The sequence below is a fragment of the Miniopterus natalensis genome, chromosome 2 (assembly GCF_054644295.1).
Source record: "Miniopterus natalensis isolate mMinNat1 chromosome 2, mMinNat1.hap1, whole genome shotgun sequence".
In the NCBI taxonomy this organism is placed as follows: Eukaryota; Metazoa; Chordata; class Mammalia; order Chiroptera; family Miniopteridae; genus Miniopterus; species Miniopterus natalensis.
Window position 1 is genome coordinate 104,747,843 of NC_142082.1, and position 20,334 is coordinate 104,768,176.

The 20,334-nt window shown below is 40.4% G+C and overlaps 1 protein-coding gene across 4 annotated transcripts in view; it reads right to left on the reverse strand.

The window, feature by feature from the left end:
* Positions 1 to 3,963: 3,963 nt before the first annotated feature.
* ERC1 (ELKS/RAB6-interacting/CAST family member 1) overlaps positions 3,964 to 20,334 on the reverse strand; it is a 425,945-nt gene continuing 409,574 nt past the window's right edge. For all 4 annotated transcript variants that reach the window (XM_087814458.1, XM_016224828.2, XM_016224830.2 and 1 more), the window contains one exon: positions 3,964 to 6,285. In XM_087814458.1, the coding sequence (XP_087670584.1) occupies positions 6,148 to 6,285 (138 nt within the window). In that variant the 3' untranslated portion in view covers positions 3,964 to 6,147. The remainder of the gene's footprint in view (positions 6,286 to 20,334) is intronic.

Below are 20,334 nucleotides of genomic sequence, written 5' to 3' on the forward strand. Positions count from 1 at the left end.
GTGAATGGGGCTGTCTCTCAGGTGCCCCGCCACCTGGCAGGAGCAGCTGCCAGCTGCACATAGGGTGAGGGGGGCAGAGCCAGGTGCGCTGGGGCAGCCTGCCAGGGACTCGACGCTCTAGCTAAGCGCCAACGCACAGTGGGCAGCAGAACTTACCAGGGAGGGCAGTGCAGCAAGCAGGCTGGGTCCGTTCTGGGGTTGACTCAGAAATGAATCTAAGCAGCAAACAAATTCTCATAAAAGAAATTCCCCAGAATAATTTGTTATTGAGCATCAGGCCAAGACAAACAGCAAGGTTGGACATTTTGGAAGCACAGGCCTCTTGGCTCCCTATCACTGTTGGTATCTGCGCTTCTGGTGGCTGACACAGCTCACGCATCGCAGAGTTAACCCATCAGAATACACCGAGGGGCTCACGTCCGTTCTGAACAAAGCCCTCTCAGGCTGTGACCCTCCTCGATGCCCTGCCATCTGAGCACGAGCTGCTGATGACCCCTCAGCATGGGTACTTACTCTGCTTTCTGGAGCAGTTAGGTTAGAAATGGGGAACCTGACTCAGGGCCTAGGGTGCAAGGGAAAAGGGAGGTGGAAATTGACTTTAAAAGGCAATCAAGGGCGTTGCCAATCCAGAGTTGAGGTGGGAACCTAAAGGAGGCTCACTCTTCTCTCTTTGATCACCCAGGCCCGCCTGTCAGGGTGGAGTCAACTCCTCTGCCTCCCTGAGGGATGGGGACCCGGTTCCGGGGCTACCTACGCCCGGCACTGACCTCTTGGGGATTGCTGGCCTCCCCCTGCTTTTCTCGCATTTGAGGCCACAGCTCACTTGAATTATCAGACTGGATGACAAGGAAAGACACAGCACACAATTTTTAAATAATTTTATAATTTCCCGATGGATTTAGTTTGTGAATAAAAAAGAAAAAAAACCGAACAAAGTGTTTACAATAATTATCAAGGCAAAGTTGACTATAACACAATTTCTTTGTAGTGTCATTATCCTGTCAGTAACTCGACTCTGTACACACACACACACACACACACACACACACACACACACACACACACACACTTGAAGGCAGCGGGTGCATTTGCATCACAGACACCACCATTGCGGCTGCTACTGTCACCAAAAGGAACTCAAGCTACAAGGAAACAGTGCCCAGGGCCCCTCAGCTCCTCACTAAAGTGCAGCACTTCTCTTCTGGAACAAAGGGGCGAGCGTCCCAGGGGGACCTGTCCCCATCCTGAACACCCAGCCTGGTGTGCAGGCAGGCTCTGCCGGTCCTGCGTGGGCAGCAGGCAGAGCGGGCGGTGCACTGCCCTCAGGTGGGCCTGGCTGCGTCAGAGGACATGCAATACTGGTGTGGTGTGGAAACAGGGCTGGGCTCAGAGGGCTTGCTCTGGCCCAGGGCCCGATTCCCTGGCTTCAGCAGGGTTCACTTCCTTTCCTGACGACAGCCTCAAGGGGGCCAAGAAAGGCAGCTTGGGCCCCGGAGATCTGGGTCTAAAATTCTTAAAGGGAAAGAATCTAGGACTGACGCCAGAAGGAACTGAGATCTGAGGGTAGCTCATTCACCGGGACTGCGGGCGCTGGGCTGGCCAGTGCCCGGCCCGTAGTGGATGGTCACTGGATGATATAGCACCAAGTGGGCAGGAGAGAGGTTCTGTGGCCTGTGCAGGGCTGCTGCCAGGTGTAGGGCTTGAGTCAAGCCAGGTTGCCACACAGTATTAGGCACACTGAGCTGGGACCAATGTGGGGGTGAGAGTGGTTATAGGGTCACAAACTACCCAGAGGTCCTGAGGATGTACAGGAAAACGCTGGCGCAGCTGGGACTCTGAGCCCCCGATTCCTTTTCCTCAGCAGCCGTCTTTCAGCCAGGTAGTCACCTACCTGGACTGTGGTCCCTGCGCTTCCCAAGCGGCCAGCCCAGCTGCCACCTAAGCCGACTTGGGAGGAGGGGAGGAGTTTGGCTGCCCCATAGCTTGAATTCCTTTAACATGATATTGGTTTGCATTTTTAAAACACAGCTCCTTAATTTTTCAGTTCTACAACTACTCTTTAATATCTTAATAATCTCAACAATGGACACAATGTAACTGCCCGAATTCTCTGAACCACACAGACAATATTGACAAGCAGAGAAACAAAACAGGAGGTGGGATGGGACAAAAACCCGCTCCCCCCCAAACCAGTCCCTAAAACCACCTCTCCTCCAAGAGAGTCCGGCGGAGAATACCTACATTAGGATCACAGCACTCGCTAAACACACTGGGAAAAATCAGGAGACACTTGGTTACAGTTTTGACACGAAAAAGTTTGGGAACAGTTTTTGCTTAAAAAGAGTAAAGACAGCCATTTTGTTCAGAAGGATTTCCTTTTATGTTTTTTCTTGCCCAAGTATTCTCTTAGTTCACACGGTGGAAAACTCCAGATTCTTTTAAAACGTTTCTTTAAATGGTTGAAGTCCCTGTCCTGAGCGCCCAGGGCTGGCAGGGACGGACGAGTGGGCGGCCTGCGAAGGGCGGCCTGCCGCCTGCCTCTGCCCGCTTCCCACTGCCTTCCCCACCGTTCTGATGTCTGCAGGTGGGCGATGAGGCGGGCAGGCAGGCAGAGTTACTGATACTGCGGACACAGGGCTCGCTGAAACTTAGCAAGCGTCGTGTGAGGGTCACATTATATGTGGTGACAGATTCAATTTGCTCTTTCCTCAAAGACCCTGAGGGTAGCCACTGGGCCTACACGTAAGTAATGGGGTCAAACAGGAGGGCAGGAGGGCTCTGGGATCAGCGGAACTCTAGCAGCAAATCCAAATGCCAATCCTGACCATCAACAGGGGAGGGGTTAGTTTAGCGGTTGACTAAAACTCTGTGGTGACCTCCACTCCCTTCTCTCTCACTCTGAGGAGCGGGTGAGCCAATGAGCTTCTCATGGGAAACCAGACTTTTATTGACAGAAGTGTCAATAGTGGCCAAGCCACACTGCCACTATTGACACTGAAGGTGGTCTTGGGTTCAGTCTGCCTTATTAGTATTTTTAAAGCCCAACTGAAAGAGAGAAAAGAACTTAGATCTTCTTTAGATTGTAATGTACAAGGTTAAAGGTTAGAATTGAGACAGATTTCAGGATTCCCACTCTTATTTCTTAATATGTTAAAGACCATTTAAAGTCTTTTCTATTTCAAATGGTATCCAAAGTCCTTGTAAATCTCAATTCAGATACTTCATCAAGAACTCAATGAGTACCTGGGATAGAGGTATATGAGATGAAAAGTCACACTGTATTTCTGCAGTCATGCGCTCCAGGCTGGATTCCACCCTGTGCCCTTTATGATGCCTTCATTTGGGGTACAGGCCTTTAGGTGTTAAGGGGGAACTAGACTTACCAATGGAATGGATGAATTTGGTGAACGTTACAGGCAACCTGCAGTGAGTTTTCAAGGCTACATACAACACGTTTGGTAGTAGCTGAGTGACCTTTTACAACCTTGAATACCATAAGAAGGTCACAAAATGTATGATGGGAATTATGCATTTAGTAAATGCTGGCTTGATGAATGTTCTAAACTCAGTAAGATACTTAAACGCTAGAAACTTTACTGACTTTGCCCCTATAATGTAAATGCAGGTCTTGTTCAGCGTTAAACTTTAGCCAGAGCCTAATTCGTCTAGGACCAAACAGTCCCCAGAACCATTTGAGATACTGGGAAGGGAGAAAGATTCCCTGCTATGGTTCATACAGGCCAGGGAGACGATGTCTGCCCAGAAATTTCCTTCTCAGAAGCCCCTGTCCAGAGGACTTCCATAAGGTTTCAGAGGGAGAGCAGCAGGAAGGGTAGAAATGAAAAGGGGAAGAAGGTGCAGTAAGTCATGCAACATGTGGGCAAGAGTGGCAGGTACTGTATTTGATGGTAAAGGCTGATCAGCGGGACCCTGAGAGACCTGGCTGAGGCCTTCCCTTGCCAGACCACCGCCAGCCAGTGCCAGGCCCGGGCACTTCTCTGGGCATGGCCTCCTCTGCTCTCTGTTCTGCTGTAGTCCCGGGAAGGCTGTTATCTTACCTCAGCTCTCTGCATTATGGTATTTAAAGTGAGACTCTAATACTCCAGCCCTAAAACACTGGGGGCTATCTACATGATTTACAGGCAATGAAGTAAATAAATGGAATTGAGGTAATTGACCACAAATGACCACCACTTAATATCTAACCCCTGGCACCCCAACTCCGGCCAGCCTTGCTATCAGGAAGCATCTCAGTAAGAAGTTTATGAGCAGAGTTCATTTAAACCTTTGATAAGGAACACTCTACAGCTTCTCAGAGGGGAGACTGTTTTACAGCACAAGTCAGGGCAGCTGGAGATTTGACCATATAAGTTAATGAGACAGTCAAGGCTTGCTGGTGGGAAGATACTGAACTGATGGCCGTGATGACTTTACAGGAAGCATCAGATTCTTGGGTGAGTAACTGGGGAAGGGAAAGGAGAAAATGCAAGACAAAGGCATTTAGCCCAGCAACTCTTATCAGAAGATGAGTGTCTGGTCAGGTGTCTGGCCACAGAGGTCGTCAAAGGCCTACATTTGGTTAAGTGGTCTATTTCTTGGTGTCTGCTTTTTTATGACTGCCATTGTCTATGCTTGGGGAAAATGCCCTTCAACAAAATGACAATACCTTCAAGTGAATTTGTAACTTTGAGGTCAATGTTCTGATTTGTGACACAGAGTTGGCCAAGGAAACACTATCCACTACTGTTACTCTTTCAGGGTAAGAGCAATAAACAAAAGTCCTGAATCACCAAATGGGATCCTGTAGGCAAGTAAGTGACTCAGTCCTCAGCCCCCAAACCTATCAATTTCATTTTAGTAAGAAATGAGAAATGCTGATTTGTGCAAGATTTTTCTGGAAAAGATACCTTCTGTTAAGATGTGGGGGAAAGTTATGCCTTTTACTACTTTCACTCGAGCAGGTATGTCTCATACAACCCTTTACACCTCTCCCTCCCTTTTTTTAAAGTATGAGTGCCTAGCAGTAGGCATTTCATAGTCTTTGAATGAAAGAATGGAGGAAGGAATGTGTGTGGGATGAGAAACATTCATTTGTGTGAGAGGAGGTTCCAGGCAATGCACAGGCTAAGGTTCTAGGAAGTGCAAATCAAGAGTTACGCTACAAGGGTGGAGATGGGTCATAAAGTTCAGTGACTGCGGGGCTGCAAGAGTTTGGAGCACTGTGGTGGGAAGGCAGAAGCATTCTTTGGGGCTCAGGGGCCTGATGAAAGAGGTGTTCAGGAGAAACCAGCCTGACCCTGAGGAATAGTCACTACTGAAGCAGAGCTGGCGGTGACAGCGCCTCATGTCAAACCCCTCTTCTCTTTCCATTAGAGATATATGACCTAAGAGAAAGGCCAAAGGTCTTACACGAGGGTGACTGGAGGGAGAACTGTTTGCACCATCCTCTTGCTAACTGGTTGAGGAGAAGAGCACGCGTGAGCGAGATGGACTGGGGTGGGGCGTTAGTGTTCACCGAGCCATCGGGAGGCCTGCTTGCCACTCCCCTGCATAAAACACTGCAGATGAAAAGTAAACAAAAGGGACAGTAAAAGAAGAGTCGTTTTTCTGTTTGTCCCTGTTCTCTCTTTTCCCCTCTCTCTTTTTCTAATAATATCTTTTTGAGATTTTTTTTTTTTAATCCTTGTAGGAGAAAGCACCTGTTGTGATATTAGGACACTCAGCTCTCTTGTCCATGGGAAGCATTCTCTCAGTGTGTTGAACTCCAAGTAGATTCCAGATTTAGTTCTCACGTCAAAAACAGGAGGTATGAGGCTCCCCACTCCATGCTCCTCTGTGAGGGCAGAGCCACTGGCTTCCAGAGTTCTCCACTGCTGATGACTAGATGGTGGTTCTTCGTGGGGACTTGGCCACTTACCCACCCTGGACATCACAAAATAAGTATAGAAACAACATCCAAAGTAGAAAGGCAGAGTCAGATGACAGATGTAGAAATGGCGCTGGAATCACACTTGAAGGTAGGGTGGAGTCTGTAGTGTTTGCACAGTGCCAAGAAGCTTCTGTGTGCCTGTCCTCGTAGTTTGCTTTTCTTGGCTCCTAGGTTCACTGTATTGGGCTGCTGGGCTGGCCACTCCCGATGAAGCAGGGTCAGGATGATTCTTCCAATGCGTTGACCACCTGCTCCAGGATGTCGGGGCAATGGTCTGCTATCTTCTGGAGGATGGCATTGGCAAACTCCTGCAGTTCTGCATTGTCCCGCTCACCTTTTTCTAATTCATTCTGAAGCTGAAAGGGAAAGGAAAGGTGGATTTCAGATAAAATAAAACAATCCTATTTGCACTGAGTTAAGAATTACTGTTTATCAATAAAGAAATGATATTTGCAACAACATGGATGAACCTAGAGGGCACTATGCTAAGTGAAATAAGCCAGACTGAGAAAGACAAAGACTGCAATGGTATCACTTATATGTGTGTGGAATCTGGAAAAAAAAAAAGTCTAACTCATAAAATCAGAGAGTAAAACGGTAGTTGCCAGGGGGCTGGGGAATGGGGGGAATGGGGGAAATGGGGAGAGGTTGCTAAAAGGGTACAAACTTTCAGATAGAAGATGAATATAGACTGAGAATCTAAGGTTAAACATGGTGACAACAGTTGATTACACTGTACTGTATAATTGAAATTTGCTAAGAGAGTATAACTTAAGTATTCTCATAAAGAAAAAAAGGAACTATATGAGATGATGAATGTGTGAACTCAATTGTGGGAATCCTTTGATGATGTATATCAAATCATCACGTTGTACACCTTAAATATATCACAGTTTTACTTGTCAGTTATACCTCAATAAAGCTTAAAAAAAAAAAGAAAAAGAAAAAAGAGACACTTTCTATGTGAAGTCTTCCCACATCTAAATTAACAGCCAGAAGGGTAAAAGTAAATTTCAAATATTTTTTCATGAAAACAAGGTCTAAAGAAGTTAGTGACTAGTCCAAGTTCCAAGGATGGTAATTTGCAGAGCTGGGACTCCAATCTCAGCCCTCTCATTACAGGTGGAATGTTCTCCCCACTGTGCCCCAGTATCACACACACGTCCAGGTACATGGATGATTGCAGACAGGATCCTAATCTTGCATAATGGTCTCCGACCTAGGGAAACTTAAAATTTAAAAGATTTCCCCTGTTTCTATGTACCACTTTTATTCAGTGCATTAGACTACCCTACCTTAGGCCTGTTAATTTAGATACGAGGTAGTCTTCTGCTAGTTTAGAAGTATATTTCTAACTTCTTAGGCTTTCAAACACCCTCTCTGACATTCTCCTTCAAGCATTAAATTAACATTTATTAAGGGCCTGGAATGGGTTCTTGCCCTGAAGACCCATTTAGGTTAATAAAATAGACAAAATGTAAACGGATCATTACAACCCACCATGTTAAGGGCCGTAACCAAGGCATGAATATGTTACAGGGGAAGACGTAAGAATGACTGTTTCATCCTGGAGGAGTCCGAGATGATACTAAAGGCAACATGTGATTTGGATCTTGAGAGCTGAATAGGAGTTTGTCTGGGAGATCAACGACAGAAGAGGCTTTCTAGCAGATGAAACAAGGGCAGATGCACAGAGCTATGAAAGGGCTTGGCACAGATCTAGGGAACAGTGAGATGTTCAATATGGCTGGAGCATAAGGTAAAGGGATTGGGTGGAGAATGACAGGAAACGAAGCCGAAGAGACAGGCTGGGGCCAGATTGTGTATGTAAAGCTAAGGAGTTTAGATATAATCTGGTTACAAAAACAACAACAATAACAAAAGGAAGTCCAAGAGTTTTTAAACAATCCAGAGACATGATCAGCTTCATTTTCTTAGAAGATAGCTATAAAGATAAAAACATGTTAGACTGAGTGGAAAAAAGAATATGTGAAGGGAGGTAATTGTTACAAGCCCAGGTGAGAGTTCAGGAGGGCTAAAACAAAGGTAGGGTCTGGGGACATGGAGAGGAACAGACGGACGCGACTCTGCAAAGGGAGGGCTGACAGGAGGTGGAGACAAGTGAGAGAGAATGGAGAGTCATTCTGACAGTTCTAGCTGTGGATATTAGACAAATGAGACTGAAAATACAGGGGGCAGAGCCGGTTTTAGGAAAGGAGGGAAATTAAAAACTGAGTTTAAAGTATAGTTAAGCCTGTTCCATGCTTCCATATCTCAGGGCAGGGGGAGACGGGGAGGGATTAACCAAAGGACATATATACTTATATGCATAACCCATGGACACAGACAATAGTGTGGTGAAGGCCTGGAGTGGGGCAGGGGCTACGAGAAAGGGGGTAATAGGGAGGAAAATTGGGAGACTTCTGTAATACTGTCAAAAATAAAATAAAATGAAAAATAAAGTATAGTTAAGAACATAGGCTCTAGAGAGGTAGGCTGCCTGGGTTTCAATATCAGCTCTGCCAATTATTAGTTTGTATGACCTGAACCTCTCTGAGCCTCAGTTTCCTCATCTGTAAAATGGGGCAATAACGTTTATAGGTTATTTGAAAGATTTAATGAGGTATTCCTATAAAGTGCAGTATAATGCCTGACACATAGAAAATGGTTGATAAATGTTACATGTTACTATAATTATTGTTACAGTTGTTTTTATGGAATTGGTAAGACGCATGTAGATTAAAAAGCAAAGACAACAAAGTTCTAACTATAGTGTTGATAGAATCTCGATGCTCTGAGCCAAGGATTATCACACTGCTTCTTCAAATATATCAAAAAGCTGGGAACAGATTCAGCAATCTTTTTTTTGCTAAATGTGGACAAAAAGATCAAGACATGCAAGGACTAGATTTAGACCACACTAAGTCCTGGTGCATATCAAGGCCTGGCTGTGTCGTATAAATATAAACCTCTGGAATGGGAAAACCAAGGAGGCCAGGTGCCTTGTAAATACAGTCACGCAGAATATAATCTAGAAATACTGTTAAATGAAAAAGCTACATATAAGCAACAACTTATATGTACGACAACTCTCAAGTATCGTCAGTGGAACTGACGTCAAATCACTCAAAGTAAGTGAGGGGAATGTCAGGCTGTATTGCTTCAGATTATTCCCAAGAAAATTCTGAACTCTGGTTTATATTCTGAGCCAGATATCTGTACTTGACTCTCAACATGTCACATATTTATTTCCCATGAAATACTTTTTATTCTATTTGGCTTCAGTTAAGTAGATAAATATGAAGTTACTAATGGATACATTTTAGTTTAATAACATTTTTCAGGAGTTTTTTTGGATTTAAAAAGTATTACACATGCATTGTAAAAAATTTGGAAAAGGAAAGCACCAAGAAAAAAAATCACCTATAACATTAGCATCAGGATATAACCATTCCTATATATTTTGTCATATAGTCTGTGAGACTTTTATTATACATACATGTAATTTTAGAAATAAAATGGCAATGATATTATATAGATTTTTATAAACTGATTTTGTTTTTACCTAAAAGTATACTATAAATACATTTCCAAATCAAATCCCAAAGACTCTTTGAAACTTGGTAATTGATTCTAAAAGTTATCCTTAAGTGTAAATATATAAGAAGAGCCAAGAAAATATTTTATTTTATTTTTTAATCCTCACCTGAGGATTGATTTTTAAATTTTTTTTCTTTTTTAGGAAGAAACACCAATGTGAGAGAGAAACATACACTGATTGCCTGCAGTATGCACCCTGACTGGGGATTAAACCCACAACCTAGGTGTATGCACTGGCTGGAAATCGAACCCACAGCCTTTTGGTGTAGGGGATGATGCCCCAACCAATTGAGCCACCCAGCCAGGGTCTCAGAAAATATTTTAAGACAGAAAATGATGTGGGACTTGCTCTACCAGATTATAAAACATACTATAAAAGTATACTAGTTAAAAGTATTGTATTGATAAAATTTGATCAGTGGGATTTATAATATAATCAAAAGGCATTAGAAATCAATGAATATTTTAGGTCAACTGGGCCTAGTTGTATTTAGATTCCTGCTCATACTATACATAAACATAAACTTCAAGCTGGCCAAAGATCTAAATTTAAAAATTACACTGAGAATATACATTCTTCTCAAGTGCACATGAAACATTCTCCAGGATAGATCATATGTTAGGCCACAAAAGAAGTCTCAATAAATTTAAGAAGAATAAAATCTCATCAAACATCTATTCTGACAACAATGGTATGAAACTAGAAATCAATTACAAGAAGTAAACTCACAAATATGTGGAGATTAAACAACATGCAACTAAAAAACTGAATGGTCAAAGAAGAAATTAAAGAAGACATAAAATACCTTGAGACAAATGAAAATTGAAATAGAATACACCAAAATTTATGGGTGTAAAACCAGTTTTAAGAGGGAATGTCATAGGGATAAATGCCTACATTAAGAAAAAAGAAAGATTTGAAATAAACAATCTAATTTCACACCTCAAGGAACTAGAAAATGAACAACAAACAAAGCCCAAAGTTAGTAGAAGGAAGGAAATAAAGGTCAGAGTAGAAATAAATGGCATAGAGACTAAAAAGATAATGAAAAAGATCAATAAAACTAAGAGCTCTTTTGAAAAGATAAACAAAATAGACAAATCTTTAGCTAGACCTACCAAGAAAAAAAACAGGACTAAAATAAAATCAGAAATAAAAAGGAGACATTACAACTGATGCCACAGAAATACAACAAGTCATAAGAGATTATTATGAACAATTGTATGCTAACAAACTGGAAAATCTAGAAGAAATGTATAAATTCCTAGAGACATAAAACATTCCAAGACTGTATCATGAAGAACTAGAAAATCTGAACAAACCAAGCACTACAAGGAGACTGAATCAGTAGTCAAAAACCTCCCAACAAACAAAACTCAAGGACAAGATGGCTTCACAGGTGAATTCTACCTTACATTCAAAGAAAAATTAAAAACAATTCTTTTCAAACTCTTCCAAAAAAAAAAGAAGTGGAGGGAAAACTTCCAAACTCATTTTATAAGCCAGCATTACCCTGATACCAAAAATAGACAAGGACACCATAAGAAAAGAAAATGGAGGCCAATATTTATGATAAACACTAATGCAAAAGCCCCCCAACAAAATACGAGCAAACCAAATTCAACAATACATTAAAAGGATCATACACCATGATCAAGTGGGATTTATTCCAGGGATGCAAGGGTAGTTTAAGACCTGCAAATCAATAAATGTGACACACCACATTCGAAAAGTGAAGGATAAAAATAGATGTCATCTCAATAAATGGCGAAAAAGCATTTGACCAAATTCAACATCCATTTATGGTAAGAACTCTTATGGAAGTGGGTATAAAGAGAATATATCTCAACATAATAAAGGCCATATATTACAAGGCCAAAGCTAACATCATACTCATGGCGAAAAGCTGAAAGCTTTCCTCTGAGATCAGGAAAAAGTGGCCCACTTTGCCACTTTTATTACAAGTCTTTGCCAGAACAATTAGACAAGAAAAAGAAATAAAAGGTATCCAAATCAAAAGAGAAGTAAAACTGACACTATTTGCAGATGACATATTATATATAGAAAACCCTAAAAGGTCCACAAAAAAACTGTTAAAACTAATAAACAAAATCAATATACAAAAATCTGTTGTGTTTCTATATACGAATAAAGAACTTAGAAAGAGATATTACGAAAGCAATCCCATTTATAATTGTATCAAAAGGAATAAAATATCATGAATAAATTCAAATAAGGAGGTGAAAGACCTGTACACTGAAAACTCTAAGACATTGATGAAGGAAGTTGAAGACATGAATAAATGAAATGATTTCATGCTCATATATGGAAATAATTAACATTGTTAAAATGTTCATACTAGAGCATTCTCCAAATTCAGTTTAATCCCTACCTAGCAAAATTCCAATGGCATTTTTCACAGAAATAGAACAATTCTAAAATTTGTATGAAACCATAAAAGACCCCAAATAACCAAAGCAATCTTAAGAGAGAAAAACAGCTGGAGGCACTGTGCTCCCTGATGCCAAACTATGTTACAAAGCTATAGTCATTATAATGGTATGGTATTGGCATAAAAGTGGACACATAGGTCAATGAACCAGAATAGAGAGCCCAGAAATAAACACAAACACACATATAGTCAACTAATTTAAGACAAACGAGTCAAGATTATACAGTGGGAAAGGGATAGTCTCTTCAATAAATGGTGTTAGGAAAACTGGACAGCCACATGCCAAAGAATGAAACTGCACCACTATCTAACACCATACATGAAAATTAATTCAAAATAAAGACTTGAATGCAACACCTGAAATCTAAAAAACTTCTAGAAGAAAACATAAGCAGAAATTTCCTTGACATTGATCTTGGTGATGATTTTTAGATTTGATGCTAAAGGCAAAGGCAACAAAAGCAAAAATAAGCAAGTGGGACTACATCAAACTAAAAAGCCTTTGCACAGCAAAAGAAACCATTGAAAAGACAACCTACTGAATGAGAGAAAATATCTGCAAATCACATATCTGATAAGGGGTTAATACCAAAAATATATAAAGACCTGGAGAACATTATCCTAAGTGAAATAAGTTAGAGAAAGACCACGTACTATATGATTTCACTCATGTGGAATCTAATGAATAAACTGAACTAACAAGCAAAACAGTGACAGACTCATAAGGAGAGAACAGGCAGGCAGCTCTGAGGGTGAAGCTGGTTGGGGGGAGGAGTAGAGGGACTAAGAAAAAAAGGAAAACAGAGAATTCATGGACACAAACAACAGTGTGGTGATTGTGGCGAGGAGGGGTGTGGGTGGACGTGGAAGAGGGTATGGGGGGACAAATGGTGATGGAAAAAATAAAAAAATAAAAATTTAAATTAAAAATAAATAAATAAAACAAAAATGTTTGAGATTGAAATAATACTAAAGAACTCATATAAATTAATAGCTCCCTCCTGCAACCCAAACGATCTGACTAAAAAATGGGCAGAGGATCTGAGTAGACATATTTCCAAAGAAGACATAAAGATAACCAATAGATACATGAGAAGGTGCTCACCATCACTAATCATTAGGGAAATCAAATCAAAACCACAATGAGATATCACTTCACACCTGTTAGAATGACTATCATTGCCCTGAGTGGCTCAGTCGGTTGGAGCATGGTCCCATACACCAAAAGGTTTGGCTCCCAGTCAGGGCACATACCTAGGTTGCAGGTTCGGTCCCTGGTCAGGGTGCATATGGGAGGCAACTTGTCAATATATCTCTCTCACATCGATGTATCTCTCTCTCTTGCTTTCCCTTCCTCTCTCTTTAAAAAAATCAATGAAAACATATCCGTGGGTGAGGATTAAAAAAGAAAAAAAAAGAATGGCTATCGTAAAAAAGACAAGAAATAATAAGTGTTGCTCAAGAGGTAGAGAAAAAGGAACACTTGTGCACTGTTGGTGGGAAGATAAACTGGTGCAGACTCTACGGAAAACAATATGGAGGTTCCTCAAAAAAGTAAAAATAGAACTACAGTAGGATCCATCAATTCTACTTCTGGATATTTATCCAAAAAAAAAAAAAAAAAAATAGCCTGGCTGGTGGTGGCTTAGTGGTTGAGTGTCAACCCATGAACTAAGAGGTCACCAGTTTGATTCCCAGCCGGGACTCGATCCCCAGTGGGGGGCATGCAGGAGGCAGCAGATCGATGTTCCTCTTTTATCTATGTTTCTATCTTTCCCTCTCCCTTCCTCTCTCTCTAAAACCAATAAAAACATAAAATAAAAAAGCAACTCTAACTGCAAAAGACATACGCACTCCCTAGTCAAGAAATGTAAGCAACCTAAGAGTCCACTGGTGGAAGAATGGATAACAAAATGTAACATACATACATACATACTACATACATACTACATACATATACAAACACACAGTGAAGTATTATTCGAGTTATAACTGAAAAATCTGCCATTTGCAACAATACAGATAAAACTTAAGGGCATTATGCTAAGTGAAGTCAGTCAGACAGAGAAAGACACATACCATATGATCTTACATGGAACCTAAAGAAAAACAAGACAAACCATGAAATCATGGAGAGAACAGGCTGTTGATTTCCAGAGGTAGGGGGGTGAAGGAAAGGGGAAAAGGGTGAAGGGAGTCAAAAGGTACAGAATTCTAGTTATAAAATAAAGTAAGTCCTGGGGATGTAATATATAGCATGATGATTATAGTTAATAATCCTGTATTGATATTTGAAACATGCTAAGAGATTTTAAAAGTTCTCATCACAAGAAAAACGGAAGTGTAAGTATGGGTGGTGAGACTTAATGTGATGATCACTTTGCAATCTACACAAATATCAAATCATTATATTGTATACCTGAAACTATGATGATGATGTTATATGTCAATTATACCTCAATAAAAAGTTATTGAAATTACATCATGAAAGTACTAGAAGCAAATTTAGGAGCATTTTTTAGAATCTTGGGCTGGGGGACAGGTACATGCTTCTAATTTTATATTTCACAATAGACTGAATGTTAGGATCTCCCCCTAATATATATGTTGAAATACTAATCCCAATGTGATGGTATTTTGAGGAGGGACCTCTAGGAGGTAATTTGTCATGAGGGTGAAATTTTCATGAATGAGAATATTGCCCTTATAAGAAAAGTTCAGAGAGCTAACTAGCTCTTTCCACTATGTGAGGATACAAGGAAAAGTAGGCAGCCTGTAAGCCGGAAGAAGGCCTCACCAGAGCCAGACCACACTGGCACCATGATCTTGGACTTCCAGCCTCCAGAATGGTGAGAAATAAATTTCTGTTGTCGATAAGCCACACCACACAGTTTATGGTACGTTGTTATACCAGCCTGAACTGATTAAGACAGCATGTAATGCAATTAAAGAAAGCTATAAAAGGGAAAAAAAAAAAGGGGAAATTTGAATATATAGAAACTTAAAATGATTATAAGGAGCCAGAAGAGATATAACAAATTAAAATATAAGTGATGACTTAAGAAACATTTATAATAAGACAAAGAACAAAAAGACAAAGGATTTATTGTAAAAGCGGTACTATAAATCTAATAACTAATAGAAAAATGGGGAGAAGATATAAATTAAAAACTCACAGAAGAAATACAAATGGCTAATAAGCACATTAAAAATACTCAACTTCCTGCTCTGGCAAGTTTGGCTCAGTGGTTAAAGCATCGGCCTGCAGACTAATGGGTCCCTGGTTGGATTCTGGCCAAGGGCATGTACCTCGGCTGCAAGCTCGATCCCTGGCTCTGGTCAGGGCAAGTGCAGGAGGCAACCAATCGATGCGTCTCTCTCACATTAGTGCTTCTCTCTCTCTCTCTCTCTGAAAAGCAATGAAAAAATATCCTTGGGTGAAGATTCAAAAACAAAACTCAATTTAATTAATAATGAAAGAAATACAAGTTAAACAAGATAGGGTTTTTCCCCCTTATCACATTGGCAAAAGTTTCAAAGATTGTTAAAAATCAGTGTTGGCAGGATCTGGGGAAGTGGGTGCTCTTTATACCACTACTGATGGGAATATAGATTGGTATACAATATGGTCTTATCAACCAAATTTAATTGTATGTATCCTTTGATCAAATAATTCCAGGTTTAAGAGTATGTTCTATAAAAATACCACTAAGAAATTCAAGAATGTATGCACAAGTATGTTTACCAAGGCGATATGTAAGAGCAAAAATTTATTAACAAACAGTGTCAAGCAAGAGGTGAGAGAGAGATTTATGCTTAGGCCTATATATAAAAAACTTATGAAAGCAAAAACACAAAACTGAGCAGCTAGTTTGAGTGGCTGGAAGGACTTTCAGTTTTACTCTGTATACTTTTATACTGTTTAATACCACAAACATCAATTTTATGATAAGAAATATGAATAAAAGTATGTAATCTAAATATTCAAAGCTACATGAAATTTTAAATGTGTAATTATTATATTCTAAGATACTGAGAAGAAACAAACAGAAATGTATAAAATATTTACTCAGAAAGTATTGATTGATTTGCCAATGAAAAGGAATGCAGTTCTGATACCTGCTATAACATGAACCATAAAAACAGTAGATGAAAGAAGCCAGTCACAAAAGACAACATATTGTATGATTCCATTTTTATGAAATGTCCAGACTAGGCAAATCCAGAGTTAGAAAGAAGATGAGTGGTTGCCAAGGGCTGGGGTGAGATGGGATAATCGGGAGTGACTTCGAAGAAGTATGGATTTCTTTTTGAACTGATAAAAATGTTTGAAAATTGATTGTGGTCATGGTTGTACAATTCAGAGAACATATTAAACCTACTGAACTGTACACTCTAAATGGGTATACTGTATGGTGGGTGAATTATATCTCAATAAAACTGTAAAAAAATACTGACTGAGTACTCTATGTAAAACACTACGTACTAAATGCCCACAAAGAGGTAAAAAGTGCTACTGCCTTCAGCTTGGTAAAAAGAGGAGGGTAAGAAGGGGAAGGTTTCTTGCCCGGGCAGTGTGGCTCAGTGGTTGAGCATTGTTGACCCAGGAGGTCATGGTTCGATTTCCTGGTTAGGGAGCCTGCCTGGGTTGCGGGCTCGAGCCCCAGTAGGGGGCATGCAGGAGGCAGCCGATTGATAATTCTCTCTCATTACTGATGTTTCTCTCTCTCTCCCTTCCTCTCTCTGAAATACTAATATTAAAAAAAAACATATTTAGAAGGGGAAGGTTTCTTGAAGGATGTAGCAGTTGATATCAGAGGACAGGAAAAAGGGTCATTCGAAATGGAAAAGTATTATGAGCTAATAAGGCATGGAGGAGGAAATGCACTGGGCTGTTTACTGAAGTCGGGGAACACAGGGATTTCCCGGTCTGGAGAAGCAATACCAGCTCTTCGAGAGTGACAAAGGCCCCGAGGCTGGCTGGGCTTGGGCACCATCCCTCAGAGGACCCTCCACCCCAGTCCATTACGTGGCTGCAGTGAAGCCACACCTAGGGAACTGTGTTCCATTTCAGGCACCTCATTATCAGAAAAATGGAGACAAACTGGAATAAGTTCAAAGAAAAGTGGCAGGCATGACTAAGAAGCTGAAAAGATCCTTTTATGGGGCAGGATTAGGAGAACTAAATAGTAGACCTGACTAACTGCACACTAAGGGGAGGGAATGTGATTATTACCTACAAATGTCAGGAGGGTATAAGCAAGAAGCGGGCAGAGTGATTAGCATTGGAGGAGGAAGTATAACTAAAGGTGCTGGAAAAAGATTAGGGGGACCAAAAAAACCCAGAGGTAGACTATAAGGCTATGCCTTTTCCAAGGGTCTAATGAATGGTTTGCCCAGGAAAAGGTGTTTAAAAAAATAAAGGGGATCAGAAGAATCAAAGAGTTTAGAGAGGGAACTATTCTTTCATTAGCTGCAGTTGCTTTACATCTGGTAGGCCTTCCCCTGTTCCTCGGGAGTGTGCATGGTTTGCATTTTATCTGAAAGCAGTATTAAATGTGGGCATGGCTGAGCATGGAGAGATTTCATTGGCACTTGATCCATTATATGCTAAAATTTCCTGTCTTGAAAAAAAATCTCAAAGACCAGCCTTTCTGCGAAACTGGAATTACTTTTAAAATGAGGGCTTTTATTCTGACTTTGAAATGCAAAGCTTCCGTCATTCTGAAGTCAAAGGAGGATAGGAACGGGTTGTTAAAAAGTTTAGACCACTTCGGAAAGAGAGGCAGTGTGAAGTAACCAAACTGAAAAATTAGATCTGCTACACAGCACAGGTGTGAAAACAAATCTTGAAATGCATTAGTATCTTGTTATTTTAAAATATTTTGTTAGCATGTGCATCACATGTAAAAAAGGAAGTTTTTGTATGGTTTCCATATGCAGCAGGTCCTAAGGATAAATTGGGAAGGGTGTATGCCAGCTTCTGAAACTTAATCTAGCAGATCTCACTCAAGATGTTCTTGTTCCCTCTCCCCACTGCACACTGCCCAACCCACCCCTCCATGCCTGCCTATCCGTCTCTCACCTCCTCCCCAAAGAAACGCCCCTTTATACTTAACGCCAGAAAAGGCTTTCCTCAAAGTCCAAACATGTAATGTGTGGGATTTAATGAAAATGCTCATTATATCCTAGCTGCAATGAATTAAATTCTTCTCTCTCTCTCTTTCCCTTCCTTGTTAGAGCTACAAATACAAACTTAGTACATCTAAGATCGGGCAGTCCAACAAGATTTTCTATTTCCTACCCTCTGCTCTCTAATATAGGTAGCCTAATTCTATCACTGCAAGTAGTGCAGTGAAAAATACTGCCCTGTGTACTTTCTTAAAAGCACCATAGCTATATGAGGCACATAAGTTTACACTATGAACAATTTTCTGTGAATGGATCAAAATCTTTGCATCTAAAGACAAACAACAAACTTAAAAACACTTCCAAAGTAAAATACGTTCTACTGAACTGCAAAACAAACCTGTCCCCATGAATCCTGCAGCTCCCTCTGTAATTTGTGCAGTAAATCTTAGATTTCAGCACCTTGGTTTTCGTCGTTATATAAGATACCTACTATAAAATCTTCCTCAAGCCTCTTGGGTACCTCAAGGTTTAGCGGAAAGCCCCTTTCCGCTAAACCTTAATTGAGATACTCTGAAGGGACTGTTGGAATAATAAATGTACAGGTATGAGAATATAAAATAATATGCTCTGCTAAAAGAAATGGGGATTTGAAAATATGGATTAGAATGAACACAAGGGCACCAAGTTTGGCTGCTGCAAATCAGTGGCAAAGGGCACCACCCTAGTGGTGACTCAGTGCCATTCACCATATAAGCGACCAGTAATTCTGAGGAAACTGTTAAAGGTAAAGCAGCCATGCAACATTCTACCTCAAAATGCCCCACAACACTCCCGTTCCTTCTCTTCCTGGCTAACGTGAGCCACCCTTCCATGGCCCCATCCCTTTAAATAACTGTTTCCAATCTCTTCCCTCCCCTGGTCCTTTACCAGGCCTTCCAAGGGCACTCTCGTCTTGAAAGCACCCTTTTAATCTGTATCTCTTACAAGCTAGTACCAACTTCTCTTTCTTTTGCCTTCAAGCATCTCAAGAGAACACACTCCATGTTTCTTATTTCTCTCCTTAACATCTTTTAGTTTTTGCCATTTCACTGAAATTGCTTTCTCAAAAGGTTACTAAACTAAGACCTCTACATTGAAAACTATAAAACATTATTTAGAGAAGTAAAAAAATCTTAGATTCTACATATAAGTGAAACCATATGGTATTTGTCTTTCTCTGTCTGACTTATTTCACTTATCATAATCCCTTTTAGATCCATCCACGTTTTTGCAAATGGCAAGATTTCATTCTTTTTTATTGCTGTGGGATATTCCACAATCACCACCACCACCACCAAAACAGACTCATAGAAACAGAGTATCATTATCAGAAGGGAGGGGGTGGGTAAAAGGGAAAGAAGAATACAGTCAATAATACTATGATAAATTCACATGGTGAGAGATGATTACTAGAACTAGTGAGGATTACATTGTAAGGTATAAAAATGTCAAATCACTGTATTGTACACAGCTGAGACTAATATAACCAATGGAAGATTGTATACTAACAATACTTAAATTTAAAAAAATATCGTAAATGGAGGGATGCAACATGATCATGGATTGGAAGACTCAATATTGTAAAAGTGTTAATTCTGCCCAAATTAATCTATAGATTCAATTCAATACAAACCAAAACTTTGCCAGATATGTGTGTGTGTAAACTGACAAGGTGGTTCAAAATGTAAGTGGAAATACATAGAGCCAAGGATAACAAAAGCAATCTTGAAGAACAAAATTATGAGAAGAACATGACGAACTGTCATGAAGAAAAATACTATGATAAAGCTACAGTTGTTAATACAGCTTGCAACTGGCATGAAAAAAGATATATAGACCAATGAAACAAAAGGAACTGGGGAAAACTGCCCAAACCTGGGAATAACCCAAAGTCTGTCAACACTAAATGGTAAATGGTGTTGTATTCGTGCGATGAAATGCCACACAGTAATGAGAATGAACAAGCCATATCCACATGCAACCTACTACATGCTGTTCATAAACATGATGTTGATGGAAGAAGCTACACACAAGAGAGTTCACACTGTATGATTCCAGGTATACAAAGTTTAAAAATAGGCAAAACTAATTTGTGGTATTAAAAGTCAGTTTACCCTTGTAGGGTGGAGTAGTCACTGACAAGAGGCTTCTGAGGTGCTGGTAAGGTCCTGCTTCCTATTC